Source organism: Odocoileus virginianus, chromosome 7 (genome assembly GCF_023699985.2).
Source record: "Odocoileus virginianus isolate 20LAN1187 ecotype Illinois chromosome 7, Ovbor_1.2, whole genome shotgun sequence".
NCBI classification, from domain to species: domain Eukaryota; kingdom Metazoa; phylum Chordata; class Mammalia; order Artiodactyla; family Cervidae; genus Odocoileus; species Odocoileus virginianus.
This window is the reverse complement of record NC_069680.1, coordinates 56,533,233-56,552,261: the sequence shown is the minus strand read 5'-3', so window position 1 is coordinate 56,552,261 and position 19,029 is coordinate 56,533,233. Positions and strand designations below refer to the sequence as shown.

Here is a 19,029-nt window from a genome sequence, read left to right as displayed (position 1 = left end):
CCCTGTCCAACACCAACTCCGAGAGTTTACCCAAACTCATGTCCATTGAGTCGGTGATGCCATCCAACCATTTCATCCTCTGTCGTCCCCTTCTCCTCCTGCCTTCAATCTTTTCCAGCATCAGGGCCTTTTCAAATGAGTCAGCTCTTCACATGAGGTGGCCAAAGTATTGGAGTTTCAGCTTCAGCATCAGTCCTTCCAATGAACACCCAGGACTGATCTCTTTAGGATGGACTCGTTGGATCTCCTTGTAGTCCAAGGGACTCTCAAGAGTCTTCTCCAACACCACAGTTCAAAAGCACTAATTCTTCGGTGGTCAGCTTTCTTTACAGTCCAACTCTTACATCCATACATGACTACAGGAAAAACCATAGCCTTGACTAGATGGACCTTTGTTAGCAAAGTAATGTCTCTGCGTTTTAATATGCTATCTAGGTTGGTCATAACTTTCCGTCCAAAGAGTAAGTATCTTTTAATTTTATGGCTGCAATCACCATCTGCACTGATTTTAGAGCCCCCCAAAATAAAGTCAGCCACTGTTTTCCCATCTATTTGCCATTAAGTGATGGGACCAGATGCCATGATCTTAGTTTCCTGAATGTTGAGCTTTAAGCCAATTTTTTCACTCTTCTCTTTCACTTTCATCAAGAGGCTCTTTAGTTCTTCTTCACTTTCTGCCATAAGGGTGGTGTCATCTGCATATCTGAGGTTACTGGTATTTCTCCCAGCAATCTTGATTCTAGCTTGTGATTCATCCAGCTCAGCATTTCTCATGATGTACTCTACATATAAGTTAAATAAGCAGGGTAACAATATACAGCCTTGACGTACTCCTTTTCCTATTTGGAACCAGTCGTTGTTCCATGCCCAGTTCTAACTGTTGCTTCCTGACCTGCATACAGGTTTCTCAAGAGGCAGGTCAGATGTTCTGGTATTCCCATCTCCTTCAGAGTTTTCCACAGTTTATTGTGATCCACACAGTCAAAGGCTTTGGCATAGTCAATAAAGCAGAAGCAGATGTTTTTCTGCAACTCTCTTACTTTTGCTATGATGCAGCAGATGTTGTCAATTTGATCTCTGGTTCCTCTGCCTTTTCTAAAAACAGCTTGAACATTTGGAAGTTCACAGTTCATGTATTGCTGAATCCTGGCTTGGAGAATTTTGAGCATTACTTTACTAGCGTGTGAGATAAGTGCAATTCTATGGTAGTTTGAGCATTGTTTGGTATTTCCTTTCTTAGGGATTGGAATGAAAACTGACCTTTTCCAGTCCTGTGGCCACTGCTGAGTTTTCCAAATTTGCTGACATATTGAGTGCTGCACTTTCACAGTATCATCTTTTAGGATTTGAAATAGCTCAACTGGAATTCCATCACCTCCACTACTTTGTTTGTAGTGATACTTCCTAAGGCCCACTTGACTTCACATTCCAGGATGTCTGGCTCTAGTGAGTATGAGTGATCACACCATCGTTATTATCTGGGTTGTGGAGATCTTTTTCATACAGTTCTGTGTATTCTTGCCAACTCTTAATATCTTCTGCTTCTGTTAGGTCCATACAATTTTTGTCCTTTATTGAGGCAGTCTTTGCATGAAATATTCCCTTGGTATCTCCAATTTTCTTGAAGAGTCCTCTAGTCTTTCCCATTCTGTTGTTTTCCTCCATTTCTTTGCACTGATCACTGAGGAAGGCTTTTTTTTTTTTTTTATCTCTCCTGGCTATCCTTTGGAACTCTGCATTCAAATGGGTATATCTTTCCTTTTCTCCTTTGCTTTTTGCTTCTCTTATTTTCACAGCTATTTGTAAGGCCTCCTCAGACAGCCATTTTGCTTTTCTGCATTTCTTTTTCTTGGGGATGGTCTTGATTCTTGTCTCCTGTACAGTGTCACGAACTTTCATCCATAGTTCATCAGGCACTCCATCAGGTCTAGTCCCTTAAATCTATTTCTCACTTTCACTGTATAGTCTTAAGGGATTTGATTTAGGTCATACCTGAATGGTCTAGTGGTTTTCCCTATTTTCTTCAATTTAAGTCTGAATTTGGCAATAAGGAGTACATGATCTGAGCCATAGTCAGCTCCCAGTCTTGTTTTTGCTGACTGTATAGGGCTTCTCCATCTTTGTCTGCAAAGAATAGAATCAATCTGATTTCGATGTTGACCATCTGATGGTGTCCATGTGTAGGGTCTTCTCTTGTGTTGTTGGAAGAAGTTGTTTGCTATAACCAGTGCATTCTCTTGGCAGATCTCTATTTGCCTTTGCCCTGCTTCATTCTGTACTCCAAGGCCAAATTTGCCTGTTACTCCAGGTGTTTCTTGACTTCCTACTTTTGCATTCCAGTCTCTTATAATGAAAAGGACATCTTTTGGGGGTGTTAGTTGTAGACAGTCTTGTAGGTCTTCATAGAACTGTTCAACATCAGCTACTTCACCATTACTGGTCTGGGCATAGACTTGGATGACCATGATATTGAATGGTTTGCCTTGGAAACAAACAGAGATCATTCTGTCGTTTTTGAGATTGCACCCTGGAATTGCATTTCGGACTCTTTCGTTGATTATGATGGCTACTCCATTTCTTCTAAAGGACTGCTGCCCATAGTAGTAGATATAATGGTCATCTGAGTTAAATTCTCCCATTCCAGTCCATCTTAGTTCACTGATTCCTAGAGTTGATGTCCACTCTTGCCATATCCTGTTTGATCACTTTCAATTTGCCTTGATTCACGGACCTAACATTCCTGGTGCCTATGCAATACTGCTCTTTACAGCATCGGACCTTACTGCTATCACCAGTCACATCCACAACTGGGTGTTGTTTTTGCTTTGGCTCCATCCCTTCAGTCTTTCTGGAGTTATATCTCCACTGGTCTCCACAGGCCTCTTTTAATAGTCCCTCCAGGTGGTTCTAATGGAGCTGCTGCTGCTGTGTCGTTTCAGTCAGGTCCGACTTTGTGCGACCCCATTGATGGCAGTCCACCAGGCTCCTCTGTCCCTGGGATTCTCCAGGCAAGAATACTGGAGTGTGTTGCCATTTTCTTCTCCAATGTATGAAAGTGAAAAGTGAAAGTGAAGTCTCTCAGTCCTGTCCGACTTGCAGCCTCCTCGTCCGTGGGATTTTCCAGGCAAGAGTACTGGAGTAGGTTGCCATTGATTCTAATGTAGGGCCAGGTTCAAAATCCACTGTACCACAGTAAAGTTTGCTGATAAAAGAATATACTATTTGCTCAGAGCTACAGCTTTGCACCAAAAAATTGATGCTTTTGAACTTGAGAGTCCGTTGGACTGCGAGGCGATCCAGCCAGTCCATCCTAGGGGTGATCAGTCCTGGGTATTCATTGGAAGGACTGATGCTGAAGCTGAAACTCCAATATTTTGGCCACCTCATGTGATGAGTTGATTCATTGGAAAAGACCCTGATGCTGGGAGGGGTTGGGGGTGGGAGGAGAAGGGGACAACAGAGGATGAGATGGTTGGATGGCATCACCGCCTCGACAGACATGAGTTTGAGTAAACTCCGGGAGTTGGTGATGGACAGGGAGGCCTGGTGTGCTGTGATTCATGGGGTCGCAAAGAGTCGGACATGACTGAGCAACTGAACTGAACTGAACTGAACTGAATAGCTTTGCACAGCTCCAGAAAATGCAATGTAAATAAAATGCAAGGGAGAAAGTGACCCCTACTAGAAATCTAGACATGTCACTGTCATGATTTACTGATTCCAGAACAGGTAAAGCACTAGCAAAATTAGTGGTACTTAGTAAATAATCAATAAGTGTTCTTCTGCTATTATTCTGGAACCATATTATGCACCAGATATTGTGGTGGTCACTTTCAGATATAATATCATACATAGAATCCAGATCCGAGCTTTCTGTAACAAGAATGCTAGTTACTTAAATTTTCACAAGAAAATATCAGCTTAATTTGTTCATACTTAGTATTTAAAATAAATGGAGTTTCTTTTGTCTGGTATTCCTGAATGTTCATCTTTTAAAAACTAACTCACTATCAACATCAGTTTCAAATAATTTATGATTCACTCCTGTCAAAAGTCATGGTGACCTTATTCATTCATTTATCCATTAAATTCCTCTCTAGAATCAAAATTTTTGAAGACCTTTTTGGTATCATATGACATCAGAAATCCAAAAAAGTGCAAATCAAAAATTCCAGGACTTTAACTTTTTAAAGAAGATGATGATAATGTAAAAAGTAATATTCTTATGAAGAATATTTTTCTTTTTAACACTATTTGTGAAGATCATTTTTTGTCATTTAGTAACAAAACATATAAATACCTAAGTGAAACATTCACTCCCCTCAGCATGTAGTGTTGAAAAAATCTTACATCAGTCCCAATGAAAACTTTTAAGTGCTTGTGTTGAAGTTGCTCATTCATATGTGGCTCTTTGCCATGGACTGTAGCCTACTGGGCTCCTCTGTGCATGGGATTTTCCAGGCAAGGGTACTGGATTGGGCTGCCATTTCCTTCTCCAGAGATCTTCCCGACCTGGGGATCAAACCCAGGTCTCCCGCATTGCAGGCAGATGCTTTACCCTCTGAACCACCAGGGAAGCCCCTTTAAGTACTTAGCTCCATTTTAATTTCATGAAGCATGTAACTCATTGCTTCATTTTTGCCTTGAATGCAAGTGATCAGTTTTATACTTAATTATTGTACCTTAACTTTAGAATATTTTTATGCACTTATCCTTGTCTTCTCTAACTTTCATTATGTAGTTCCAATTATATTGACCTTGTTTTAAGTTTTGAAAGCTTATTGTATGCTTGCTTCTTTGAAGTTTTCTTTTTTGGAAGTAAAGTTATGACGTTTAGTCTCACCTTTCATCCATTCACATTCTTATACACATGATTCTATACACCTATCTTTTCTTCCAACAATCCATGCTTTATTTTGCTACCCATTCTTCTCTCCATACATCTGCCATCTTCCCATCTATTCTTTTTTTTTTTTTTTTTTAGTTTTTCTGCTTATAACCAAATATAGACAGAGAAAGTGAATATGATTCATGTATAACTTTGAATAGACCCATGGATCCAGAAAGTGTCTATGCTAGAAGTAGACCTATTTCTTTATTTTACAAAAGAATTTTAGCTCCTTAAAAAAATTTTTTTTTGACTGGTCTTTCACAATCCTAACATATTGATACAGAAATTTCTGGATTTCTGTAGCTTTTAAAAAAAAATAGCATAGTTATAAATCTTAATTCACCTTAGTATACTTGTTTAAAATAGTGTTTGAACTTATATGTGTGCATCTATATCCAGCATTACAAAAAGAAAGAGAGAAATTAGGGGGATAAATATTCATAAAAGAAGTCTGTTCAATTGCTGTAAATAGGAAGCTTCCCTACAGCATTTTTTTTTCATTCATTCAAGAATAGTAAAAGGAGTGATTCAATACAACAAACATACTCAGGAAGTTCACAAACATTTTTTATTCAACTTTCTAGAAAAATATCTATTGAATGAGTTATACATCCATATGTATTTAAATCATCTTAATTTTGGCACCCTGAAATTTGTAAGATATTGATTGCAATAGTAAGAAGATTCAATATACAAGAGTATTAGATATAAGAAAAATGAATTTTTTCTTTAGAAATCTTAATATTATACACTTGTACAGTGTAAGCCCTTCCTTACAAACCATGTAATACTGAATTACTGTAGAAAGAGTAAACTCACTATGAAATTGAGTTTCTACTCTTTCACTGTAATATTATAACTCACTAAAATAATGACAATTCTGTCAAAGTAAAAGTAACAAGTTGGCACTGAAATTCCAGAACATTTTTCATATTAGAACTGGGATAATTTCAGCAGATGTGAAATCCTATAACCTTCATGAGATTAGCACAGTAAGAAAAAATATCTATAGTCTCTCAAAGCACAAGCAAAACATATACATATTTTCTTGTTTAGATAGTCACTTATATTTCTATGAAGGTGAATATATATGATATTGGTAAATAGAATCTGACAGTTTTGCAATGACCTGGTTAATTTCTAGGTGCCAAAGGGGGTTGTTTCTGAAGATTTGCAACTCTTATTGGCGAAGTATACATAGACAAACTACACAGTTAGTGCTCATATCACTATTCCAGTATCTAAAACAGTGTCCTCCAGAGGACAGGTGCTCAACAAATAACTGAAAGTATTTGAAACAGTGTTGTCCAAAAGAATATTTAGCGAGAATAGAACTGAGCTATATCTACACTGTTTAAAATGATAGCCATATATGGTGAGCAGAGTGACTGAGGAAGTAAAGTTTTAATTATATTTAATGTGTATCAATTTAATGTAAATTAAGTTGAATAGTAAGATATTTCTAGCAGCTAGTGGGTTTAAACAGTACAGCTTTATAAAGTAGCAAGTCTAAGCAACTTGATGATACATACCCTGGAAATTCAAAACAGATTCATTTGTTGCTATTTGCATTTGCTTTTATGTTTCCTTCCCCTGCTGATATCCTTGTTGTCAATCTTATATTTTTGAAAGTGTGTAATCTTAACATGCTTATAAGAGTTAAAAATACACAAAATGTATATCCTCTCAGAGACTAATCTCTCTCTTCCTATTCCTTCTACCCTATTCTTAGCATCCCTTGTAAATAATAAATTTCCTTTATCTTTCATGTGAGTCTTTTTAATGTGAAAATGAACAGATTAATATGTGTTCTTAATTCCTCTTCATTCTTACACAAAAGGTAATATATTGCTGTATATGAAATCATGAGTTCATGCTGACACTTCCATTGCAATCCCATTCCATGGATTCTTTTGTCTTATCACGTTCTGTAGTAGTACCTCCCTTATCCCATAATGAGAGACTTGGCTCTCAAAAATATCTACATGCTTACTCAATGTATCCATGCTACAACAAACAGTAATACCCTAAGGCATTTCCAGCTTTTTCTGACTTCATTGTTTTCTCAGCACCATATTTTGCTCTTTTGATTCACTTTTTGTTTTAAAATTCTTCCTAATGAAGAGTTCTTGGAAATTAACTATTCTGTGTATATGCATGTCTGAAAAACTCTTTATCTCACCGTTCACTTAATTAGTAAATTGGCTGAGTATTGAATCTCGGTTCTGAAATAATTTCTCCTTAGAAGTTGAATGCATTGCTTCTTATTTTTCCTTTCAGTATTCAGTGTTTCTCATGAAAAGTCTAATACTAATCTGATTGTAATATTTTATAGACGGCCCTTTTTCTCTTGAAGATTTAGTCCTCTTTACCCTCAGTGTTCTTTAATGTTTGTAGATACATCTCAGCATGGTTATTGCATCCAACAGTGGAACACAGTGAAAGGGGTACAGGCTCTCAGTTGCATGCCTGATGTTGAATTCTGACTCTGACACCTACCACTTTCCTGAGGAAGCAAAGGTGATGACAGAGATTCTGATTTTAAAAGTTCTCTATCAGGTTTTCAGTTCAGTTCAGTTCAGTTGCTCAGTCATGTTCGACTCTTTGCCACCCCACTGACTGCAGCATGCCAGGCCTTTCTGCTCATCACCAACTCTTGGAGTTTACCCAAATTCATGCCCATTGAGTCGGTGATGCCATTAAACCATCTCATCCTCCCACCTTCAATCTTTCCCAGCATCAGGGTCTTTTCAAATGAGTCAGCTCGTTGCTTCAGGTGGCCAAAATATTGGAGTTTCAGCTTCAACATCAGTCCTTCCAATGAACACCCAGGACTGATCTCCTTTAGGATGGACTGACTGAATCTCCTTGCATTCCAATGGACTCTCAAGAGTCTTCTCCAGCACCACAGTTCAAAAGCATCAATTCTTCAGTTCTCAGCTTTTTTTTATAGTCCAACTCTCATATCCATACATGACTACTGGAAAAACGATAGCCTAAACTAGACGGACCTTTTTGGCAGTAGTGGCTGAGTGTAAGAAAACACATACAGTTAGAGACATAGCATCTTTAGCAAATGTATGTCTGAAGTATCAGCAAGTCCAAGAGACAAGATTGCCTAACACAGCCAGAGGCTTGGGTGGGCTAGTGATCAGGGAACATTTCACAGGGAAACTGGTACCTAAATTAAATGTGAAGAGTGGGTAGAAAGTTACCAGGTAGAGTTAAGAAAAGAGTTGTATTCAGACATATAATCATAGACAGCTGGACATGTTGGAGAGTTGGAATTTAGGAAGCTGAGATCAACTCTTTATTCTCACCCAGCAAATCCCCAGCATCATGTGAAGGACTACCTCACCGCCACAGGTCAGAAAAAAAAAAAAGTTTCTCCTACTAGAAACCTTAGCATTGTATGGATATACTTTAGCATCTTTAAAGATTCATTTTTCTCCACAAGACATTTCTATTTACCTAGAAATTGAAATTGTCAAGTATTTTACCAGCAAAATAGGTATATTCAATAATAGCAAACAATTGCAACTCAGGACATGGAATCTATGGTAAACCACCACAGGTTTGGAAAATAAAGGAGAGGAACATTCTTTTACAGAGAAGGCAGAGTGGAGTGGGGCAGTTATAAACAAAATGTCCATTGGAGGAAACCGGGAGTTTGGAGTAGTGGTTTTTCATTGGCAGAGTCATGACAGTCTCTCACTGGCTGGGCTGTTGCCAGGCAAGGAGAATGTCTTTCTTCTTCCTACCTGGCTTCCCTGGTGGAGAAGAATCCACCTGCCAATGCAAGAGATGCGGATTTAACCCCTGGGTCAGGAAGATCCCCTGGAGAAGGGAATGGCAATCCATTCCAGTATTCTTGCCTGAGAAATCCCTGACAGCCTACAGTCCGCAGAGTCACAAAGTCAGACACGAATTAGTGACTAGATAACAAACAGCCTGCTGGCTAGTAAAATAGGAACTTTCTTCCTTTCAGAATTGCAAAGCTATATCTCTTTCTATTGAGTCTGCAATTGATGTCAAGAGGTAGGGTGTGAGAACGGCCCCTTCTGGACTCCCAAATCCACTTTAAGCAAAGCTTCTGTTTATTAATTTTCACATTTCCCTGTTCTTGTGACCCAAGATACCTCCTACACTGTGTTTAGCTAGAGATACAGACCATGGTGGTTTCTTTACTTCTTTATTTTTCTTTCACTCTTCCTGTATGTATTTTTCTTAATACTAGAAATTCAGGTGGTTAATGGATGATCTTGAGCAAAAGATAAGATGAGTAATTCTAAAAGAGGAAAATTCAAACCATTCAAAACTCAAAAACAGCAAGAGAGTAGATAAAAATTGAAAGCAATACAGAAGCTTAACCAACAGAACACACACACACACACCTGACTCACACATTCAAAGGAAAGAGAGAGCAGAAAGGCTAAAATGTAAAAGCTGGAATATGCCAAAAGTGTTATCATTACAACTAGAACTCTCAAGCACTGTTGATAGGAATAAAATGTATTTCAACCACTTTGAAAACTGTTAGTGTCTACTAATATGGTACAAAAATATGTTCTATGATTCTGAAATTCCACTGATAGGTATAGTCCCTGAAAATAAGTACATAAATTCCCTGAAAATATGTACACATATCCCAGTACCAAAAGATGTACAGTATGTTCATAGCATCGCTATGTATAAAAGTCTCAAACTGAAAATTATCTGAATGCCCATTACCTGTAGAATGGGTAAATAAATATGTGATATAGTTGTACAATGGAATACTATATAGTAGTAAGAAAACATTAACCTACATACAACAATGTGAGTTAAATCTTGTAGCCTCAATACCAAGTGAAACTTGATACAAATCAATATATACAGTATGATTCCATCCGAATGAACCTATATGGGCAAAAATAATGTACTCTCTTAGACCTTTCCAGTCTCTTAGTGTAGTAATTATCCATTGTAAAAGAAATTGCCCCAAAATTTAGCAGCTTAAAACAAAAAACACTATCTTTCACATTTTCTGAGAATTAGGAGTCCAGGAGTGGCTTAGTTGTGTAATTCTGCCCTAGACTCATGACACTGCAGTCAAGATGTCATTTGAAGCTGCATTTATTTTGAAGGCTTGAGTGAAACTTAGAGGATCCAACTCTAAGCTCATCCACCTCTAAGATATACAGAAACAACTAACAAAAAATTTAAGATTTAAGAGATAATGTGTTAATTCAGTTAAATTAATATGGTACATAATGAGCAATGGTCATCACAGAATATTACTTAGTACAGGTGCAACTGTAAAGACTTAAATAGTCTTTAAATGGTTACAGTCCTTTAACCAATTAACATGATGTTAACACAGTTGAAAAGGATATGAGAAAAAGTGTGACAGAGCTAAATTTTACATTGTTGTCATGACTAATTCCTAAAACATCTAAATAAATGAATATCATGTATTAATATTAGTGTATTATTGAGAAACATCAAGACTAAGATCTAGAGAAAACAGCTAAGTCCTTTCATTGCTGGTGATACCCAAAGCTGGACACTCAGGCTAATTAAGTAATCCAGAATTTCAAAGAGAAAAGATCTCTGCCAAAGGGGAGAAAAAGTATCAGTATCATGAAGCCATGACAACAGTCTTTCTCTTTGCTATTTCATTTTTTAGTTGTTTTGTCCTTGTTATTGTTTTTTTTAGCCAATCCAGATGTTTGAAAAGTAGATGTGGAGTCAACAGTGAGGTCAGTTAAATTTCATGTTAACTGTGTGATGTGTCATAAATCACTCACTCAGATCCTTGATTCTCTCAATTGAGGGAAAGCAAAATTCTCACTGGTTTTTTATATTTATGATATGTCATGTGTGAGGGACAAAGAACATTGATAATCAGTTTGTTCTATAAATTTTAAAAATTAAGAGTATGTGATATTTATAGAAGTCATGCATATGCTTAACTGCACTTTCTGTTATTATTCATTTCTTCCCACTTACTTAGCATAATGTAAAGAAATGATGACTTGGCATTTTGTGAATTCTCAAAGCCAAATTCCTTTATCATTGGTAATTTTCAAAGATAATAGTATAATTAGAAATATTTTAATCTGCATTTTATTAATGATAGAAAATATAATTTAATGATATCATTTGAGATGATTAGCTATAATGAGTTCAAATTTTTTTCTGACCTACTTAATCCAATAATTATGTGCCCTCACCTACTTTCAAAAGCACATAATAAATTTAGCAAGAATTGAGAAAGGATAAAATATTCTTGAGTTACTACCAGAGAGAGACTCAAGGTTCAGGAGAAATTGGCTCTATTGCCAGAAAATTAACATTAATTTTCCCAGGAGCACTGAAATTAATAAGCCCAAAGTATTTTACTTATCAAAAGGAGGCAGTGCAGCTTTGGGGTTCAGACAGCAAGCTCTGAAGTCTCAATTATCAGCTGTTTGACCTCAGTTTCCTCATCAGTAAAATCAAGATAGCATTATAATGTCTTCCCTGGTGGTTCAGATGGTAAAGAATCTGCCTGCAATCCGGACAACTGAGTTTGATCCTTGGGTCAGGAAGATCCCCTAGAGAAGAGAATGGCAGCTCATTTCAGTGTTCTTGACTGGAAAATCCCATGGACAGAGGAGCCTGGCATGCTACAGTTCATGGTGTTGCAAAGTCAGATAGTTCTTGCCTTACAGAGCTACTGTGAGGATTAAATCAAACAAGGCATATAAAATGCCTACAGTGTCAAGATGAGTAAGCACTCAATGGATATGATTATTCTGTATATTCTGAATAAAGATGGTAGAGAAAGTACAGACTTCTAATGAGTTCAGGGCTGGCTTTGAATCTGGCAGTATAAAATAGACAAGATAGTTTTAAGTTTGAAGCTGACAAGATATTAACCAAAAGGCCACTTTTGTTTAACAAATCTACACTCCAAAGTTCAGAACAGTTGATTCTATCTGGCATTTCAATTGATTAGAGTGAATTTGTTTAAGGTGTCCCTCTCTTTGATCGATAATTGTAGAACACAATGGTATATTATGTATAAACCTTGTTCTCTTGAAACTTAGGTAGATTATGGATTTGAGATAGCTTTGTCAATTTGCTTTTCCTTTTAAATTACCATTAACTGGCTACTTAATTATACTCATTTTGTATTTTCTTGAAAGCATTAAAAATTTTCACTTCAACTCTGATCCAAGCAACCATATGTCCATAGTATGAATAAAGCACACCCACAGCTGATGTGTAAACTAACGAAATGAGAAATGTATTATATATCAACTTTGAATAGTTCATTTATGCTGTTAGAGTGAAAAAAAGTAGTAGTTTCCATCTGTACTTCAGAAATTAAACATTTGCTTCTCAAAGATTTCATTTTAATTGAAACTAATATTAGTTTATTAGTAAGAGGCCTCTAGAAGAGTTAAAATGAAATCATGTTGCAATAATAAATATGTTGTATTTTCCTTAAAGTATGCTAAATCTTTCTCACATTATTTCACATGGCAGTGAAAACTAGACCTTTACATAATCTTATGCTTGTCTCTCTCTCTATCTCTCTCTCTTTTTTATTTTTTTTGGCCAAGATCTCCATAGGAAGATGATGAGAGCAGTTTCAAATTGTAGAGAGATTAGTAACAGATGGAAGATATGGATAAAGTTAAATTTTTATTGTATGGCACAGTTTTTTGCTTGATGAGAAAAACTTTTTTTTTTTTTTTAGTGGGGAAGGCTTTGAAGAGGGTTTTGTCAGTGATAAACCACCACAAGTTTTGGTACAACATCTCTTTGCATTTTGCTATGTCATTAGGGTTAATATTTTTGTTCAGTTGCTCAGTCACGTCTGACTCTTTGTGACCCCATGGACTACAGCACACCAGGCTTCCCTGGCCTTCACTATCTCTCAGATTTAGCTCAAACTCATATCCATTGATTCAGTGATGAGAATATCAAAGTGATTAGGAGCTTTATCATTGTCTTTGGACTGATCATTTTGGTTGCTGTTCACTCCAGCACCTGGAAATGTGAAATAACTGGACACATTTTCTTAAGAGTTTCTTCTTTCAACACTATAAAAAGTAAAGATTAACTCATTAAATATGCTGACTGTTCTCATAAACCCACATAATTATATTTTTGGAGATTACCAAGTATGAACAAAACCCAAATTATACAAGCTGAACATGTTGCATTGTACTTATGTTTTTGTCTGACTTTTATATATTCATTCATTAACTCATGTGATAACAATTCATTTAATTATTTATCTATTATGAGCCAGGCTACACACTTGGGAGAAAAATTCCAGGAACCAGTGAAGAGTTTTGAATACTGTAGTGACATGACTTACTAATAAAACAACTTACTGAGAATCTATTTTGTGACGAACACTGGTGTACTTATTACTGAGTTGCTTTTGTCAAAAGATTGTGTCAGTACTTACGATGAGTCTGAAGAGTGAGAAGATCTTAAGCAGAAGGGTGATGGGGAGCATTCGAGCAGGAGATAATGATGGTTAAAGGCAATGGAGCTGTACTGGCAATGTCTTTACAATATATTTATATGGTTACAGGAGATTATACTTGGTGGGCATTTGGATATAGAGGGTAAAAAAAGTGTGAGGTAAAGAAGACAGCTGAATGTTTTTCATGGATGACCAGGCACCAAAATAGAAAATAGTGGAAGAAAAATAGACTTTCCAGGTATTTTATTTTCAACAGATGGATTTGAGGTGTTACTAAAAATTCAGGTAGAATTTTGCAGTGGGCAGTTGAATCTATAGTTCTGGAATTCAGGGAGAAGACCCAGATTAGAAATATATCGATACCTTGGGAGTCACGTTGAAATTAGCGGGAATTTGGTTCAGGCTATTTCTCCTAAGCAAAATGCTTGAATTAGCTTGCTCCTTGCTTTGTTATTCTGTTTACTGAAAATGAGAAAGCCATTTAACGCAATTTCACTACAGAACACTATAGCTGGTAAAGAATCCACTATAGAATAGTATTATCCATTAGAAGTTTTTCTGATGATAGAAACATTCCATATTGCCACTCTCAAAACAAAATTCAGAAGCCTTTGACAGTGTGGATCACAACAAATAGTGGGAAATTCTTAAAGCAGATGGGAATACCACACCGCCTTACCTGCCTCCTGAAAAATCTGTATGCAGGATAAGAAGCAACAGTTAGAACTATACATGGAACAATGAACTGGTTTCAAATTGGGAAAGGAGTATGGCAAGGCTGTATTTTGCCATCCTGTCTATTATGCACAGTACATAATACAAAATGCCAGGCTGGATGAAGCACAGACTGGAATCAAGATAGCAAGGAGAAATATCATTAACCTGAGATATTAATATGACACCACCCTTATGGAGGAAAGCTAAAGGAACTAAAGATGATCAACTAACTGTTGATGAAAGTGAAACAGAAAGTGAAAAAGATGGCTTAAAGCTCAACATTCAACAGACTAAGATCATGGCATCTGGTCCCATCACTTCATGGCAAATAGATGGGGAAACAATGGAAATAGTGACATACTTTATTTTGGGGGGCTCCAAAATCACTGCAGACGGTGATTGTAGCCTTAATTAAGACACTTGCTCCTTAGAAGAAAAGCTATGACAGCATATTAAAAAGCAGAGACATTACTTTGCCAGCAAAGGTCTGTCTAGTCAAAGCTATGCTTTTTTCTGTAGTCATGTATGGATGTGAGAGTTGCTCCATAAAGAAACTTGAGCGCAAAAAAAAACTGATGTTTTTGAACTGTGGTGTTGAAGAAGACTCTTGAGAGTCCCTTGGACTGCAAGGAGATCAAACCAGTCAATCCTAAAGGAGATCAGGCCTGAATATTCATTGAAAGGACTGGTGCTGAAGCTGAAATTCCAATACTTTGGCCACCTGATGTGAAGAACTGACTTATTGAAAAAGACCCTGATGCTGGGAAAGACTGAAGGCAGGCGGAGAAGGGGACAACAGAGGGTGAGATGGTTTGATGGCATCACTGACTCAATGGAAATGAGTTTGAGCAAGCTCCAGGAGTTGGTGATGTACAAGGAAGCCTGGCGTGCTGCAGTCCATGCGGTCTCAGATTTGGACACAACCGAGTGACTCAACTGATTATGTCTATTGAGCACCTGAGCTGTGGTATATGTGATCGAGGAAATAAGTTTTAAAGCTAATTTTAATGAATTTAATGTTTAATAGCTATATTTTGCCATATGTAGCCAGGTGTCCCCTCACCCGCCCCCTTTTTTGTTTGTTTTTGGCCATGCTGAATAATTGCATGGCTTGCTGAACCTGGCCAAGGATTGATCCCAGACCCTCAGCAGTGAAATAGGAGAGTCCTAACCACTAGACTGCAAGGGAATTCCCAACCAGGAGCCTCGTTTTATTGGATTGGCTTCCCTGGTGGCTCAGCTGGTAAAGAATCCTCCTGCAATGCAGAAGACCTGTATTCAACCCATGGGTTGGGAAGATCCCCAGGAGAAGGGAACAGCTACCCACTCCTGTGTTCAGGCCTGGAGAATTCCATGGACTGCATAGTCCATGGGATTGCAAATACACAAAACTGAGAGACTTTCTTTTTCACTTTTCACACCTAGAGAATGGACAGAGAAGAAAAGCAGAATGGATACCCCTGGTGGGTATAGTAACTAAGAATTAGGCTACAGATGATACATTTTAGTAGGTGGAGGCAAGAAGGTGCTAAATAAAATATGCCTTGTGCTCATGCTCAGTTGTGTCCAACTCTTTCCAACTCATTTGACTGTAGCCTCCAGGCTCCTCTGCCCATGGGATTTTTCAGGCAGGAATACTGGAATGGGTTGCCATATTCAGGGGATCTTCCCAACTGAAGTATTGAACTTTCATCTCCTGCATTGCAGGCAGATTCTTTATCACTGAGCCAGGGGGAAGCCCCCAAATATGACTACCCATGTATATTACTAACATTCCCCCATATCAAGAACATGGCAGGTAGGATTGCAAGAGATGGTATGCCATACATGAAGATAGGGATTTGAAAGTAGGAAAAAATAAAAATAGCATTTGTTAATATTTTGTATTAGATAAAGCATTTATATCTTCAAGGTTTAGAATTATGATCCTAAAAATTAGTCCGCCTTTATCCTGCCTCTTCACATGGGACAGAAACTTCCTCCATATGATATGGTCTAGTAGTTAGAGTTTAAACTATGCATTCTGGCAGTCAGAGTTCAAAACTCAGTTCTGCTCTATATTAGCATAATGACTCTGTGAAACATCTTGTCCTTGTCATTCAACTAAGTATTAGCCAGAGATCAAATTGCCAACATCTGCTGGATCATCAAAAAAGTGAGAGAGTTCCAGAAAAACATCTATTTCTGCTTTATTGACTACGTGAAAGCCTTCGACTGTGTGGATCACAATAAACTGTGGAAAATTCTAAAAGAGAAGGGCATACCAGACCACCTGAACTACCATTTGAGAAACCTGTATGCAGGTCAGGAAGCAACAGTTGGAACTGGACATGGAACAACAGGCTGGTTCCAAATAGGAAAAGGAGTATGTCAAGGCTGTATATTGTCACCCTGCTTATTTAACTTATGTGCAGAGTACATCATGAGAAATGCTGGGCTGGAAGAAGCACAAGCTGGAATCAAGATTGCTGGGAGAAATAGCAATAAACTCAGATATGCAGATGACACCATCCTTATGGCAGAAAGTGAAGGACTAAAGAGCCTCTTGATGAAACAGAAAAAGGAGAGTGAAAAAGTTGGCTTAAAGCTCAACATTCAGAAAACTAAGATCATGGCATTCGGTCCCATCACTTCATGGCAATTAGATGGGAAACAGTGGCTGACTTTATTTTTCTGGGCGCCAAAATCTCTGCCAATGGTGATTGCAGCCATAAAATTAAAAGACGCTTATCCTTGGAAGGAAAGTTATGACCAACCTAGACAGCATATTAAAAAGCAGAGATGTTACTTTGCCAACAAAGGTCCATCGAGTCAAAGCTATGGTTTTCCAAGTGGTCATGTATGGATGTGAGAGTTGGACTGTGAAGAAAGCTGAGCGCCGAGGAATTGATGCTTTTGAACTGTGGTGTTGGAGAAGACTCTAGACAGTCCCCTGGACTTCAAGGAGATCCAACCAGTCCATCCTAAAGGAGATCAGTCCTGGGTGTTCATTGGAAGGACTGATGCTGAAGCTCCAATTCCAAGATGTTGACCACCTGATGCGAAGAGCTGACTCATTTGAAAAGACCCTGATGCTGGGAAAGATTGAGGGCAGGAGGAGAAGGGAACGCAGAAGATGAGATGGTTGGACGGCATCACTGACTCAACGGACATGAGTTTGGGTAAACTCCGGGAGTTGGTAAAGGACAGGGAGGCCTGGTGTGCTGCAGGTCGTGGGGTCGCAAAGAGTTGGACACAACTGAGCAACTGAACTGAACTGAAGTATTAGTCCAAGGTTAAAATCCAGGTTGTTTTAAGATTTAAATCATAGAGCACATACTGAGAAAAGTGCTTTGAATACACTGAAGAGTTAATAAATGTTACTATTGTTAACCTTAATAGCAAAGTTGGAGAAATGTGTTTAATTGAGACTATTTGATGGTGCTAGTGGTAAAGAACCTGCCTGCCAATGTAAGAGATATGGGTTCAATTCCTGGATCAGGAAGATCCACTGGAGGAGGAAATGGCCACTCACTCCACTATTCTTGCCTGGAGAATCCCACGGACAGAGCAGCCTAGTGGGATATAGTCCATAGGTTGTTTGACTCTGTGTCAGAGTCAGACACAACTGAAGTGACTTAGCTTGCATGCATTTCGAAATCTTGGCTTCCCTGATAGCTAGGACAAAGAATCTGCCTGCATGGGAGACCTGGGTTCAGTCCCTGGGTCAGAAAGATTCCCTGGAGAAGGAAATATCACCCCACTGCAGTATTCTTGCCTGGAGGATTCCATGGACGGAGGAGCCTCATGGGCCACAGTGCATGGTGTCGCAAAGAGTCGGACATGACAGAGGACTAACAAAGTTTGAAAGCTTAATTAAAAACATTCTATGGATTGGCATTACTGATTGATATATCCCTACATTCATGCAATGTTCTTATTTTAGATAGAAACGTCTTTTATATAAGATCACCAATTTCATTTCATTAATCTTTTTGATGCGGGGAAATATTTTATCAAAAGAAAGTTTAAAGCATTTTTATTATTTCTATGAGATAGAATTAGTAGGTTTAGGTAATTTTCTTCTATTTTGCAACTCAGTTTTTTAAAAGTATCTCTCTAAATTTCAACTGTTATTCACACCAACTCTTTTTTGTAATTTCTTTGGGCTTACAATGGATAGGACAAAAAATGATAAGGTGGTTCCAGACTTAGTAAAACAAAATGCCATAAAGGAGAAATATAATTTTTAAAAATATTTTCATAAAGATGTCTTTCTTGTCTTTGATTCTCTTTACATTTCAGAGTTTCAAGATTATCCTGCCAAAATGTTTTGTCTCCATACATTTAAAAAAGAATTGAAAGTTTATTAATCAAATATGTGTTTAACAATATGATTCTCCATTTCCCAGAAATCTGAAAATATAAATATGACAATTTTCTCTTTCTTATTCATTTTAACAGTAATTCCTGAATTTGTAACACAAGTCAATGTTGCCTTGGAAGCCTTAAGTAAAAACTCTTTGGATGTGTTTGATGATAGTCAATTTGTGGACATCTCAAAGAAGATCTATGATACAATTCATGATATCAGATGTTCAGTCATGATGATCCGGGTAAGTCTGCTTTACCTTCCATTGAAGTATTGTAGCACTCTTCACCATCTGGAGTCCCTGGAATGATTGCAAGAAATGTTTTATTTCTGTGCCGTAATGTCAATGCTGAAATCCATTAGAACTTTAGAAATTCATATGTATCCCCAAAGTCAGATTTGCTGTCACGAACAATGCTTTTACTTATGTATATGGTTATAACTTATGCAAATGAGCACATTTAACTGCCACATGTGCAGAAATGATAGAATTCGTTGTGTACAGGATTTGCTGAAGTGTCACATAGTATGATCAGAAGCCAAAGAACAATACGTAAAGTAATTTCTTTCTTTCCTTGAATAGAAGGAGAGGATCTTTCT

At 37.6% G+C, this 19,029-nt stretch overlaps 1 protein-coding gene across 2 annotated transcripts in view; it reads left to right on the top strand.

Moving 5' to 3' along the window:
* CTNNA3 (catenin alpha 3) overlaps window positions 1-19,029 on the top strand; it is a 1,809,955-nt gene that overhangs the window by 1,410,908 nt on the left and 380,018 nt on the right. For both annotated transcript variants that reach the window (XM_070470726.1, XM_070470725.1), the window contains exon 13: window positions 18,522-18,673. In XM_070470726.1, coding sequence (XP_070326827.1) covers window positions 18,522-18,673 — 152 coding nt within the window. The remainder of the gene's footprint in view (window positions 1-18,521; window positions 18,674-19,029) is intronic.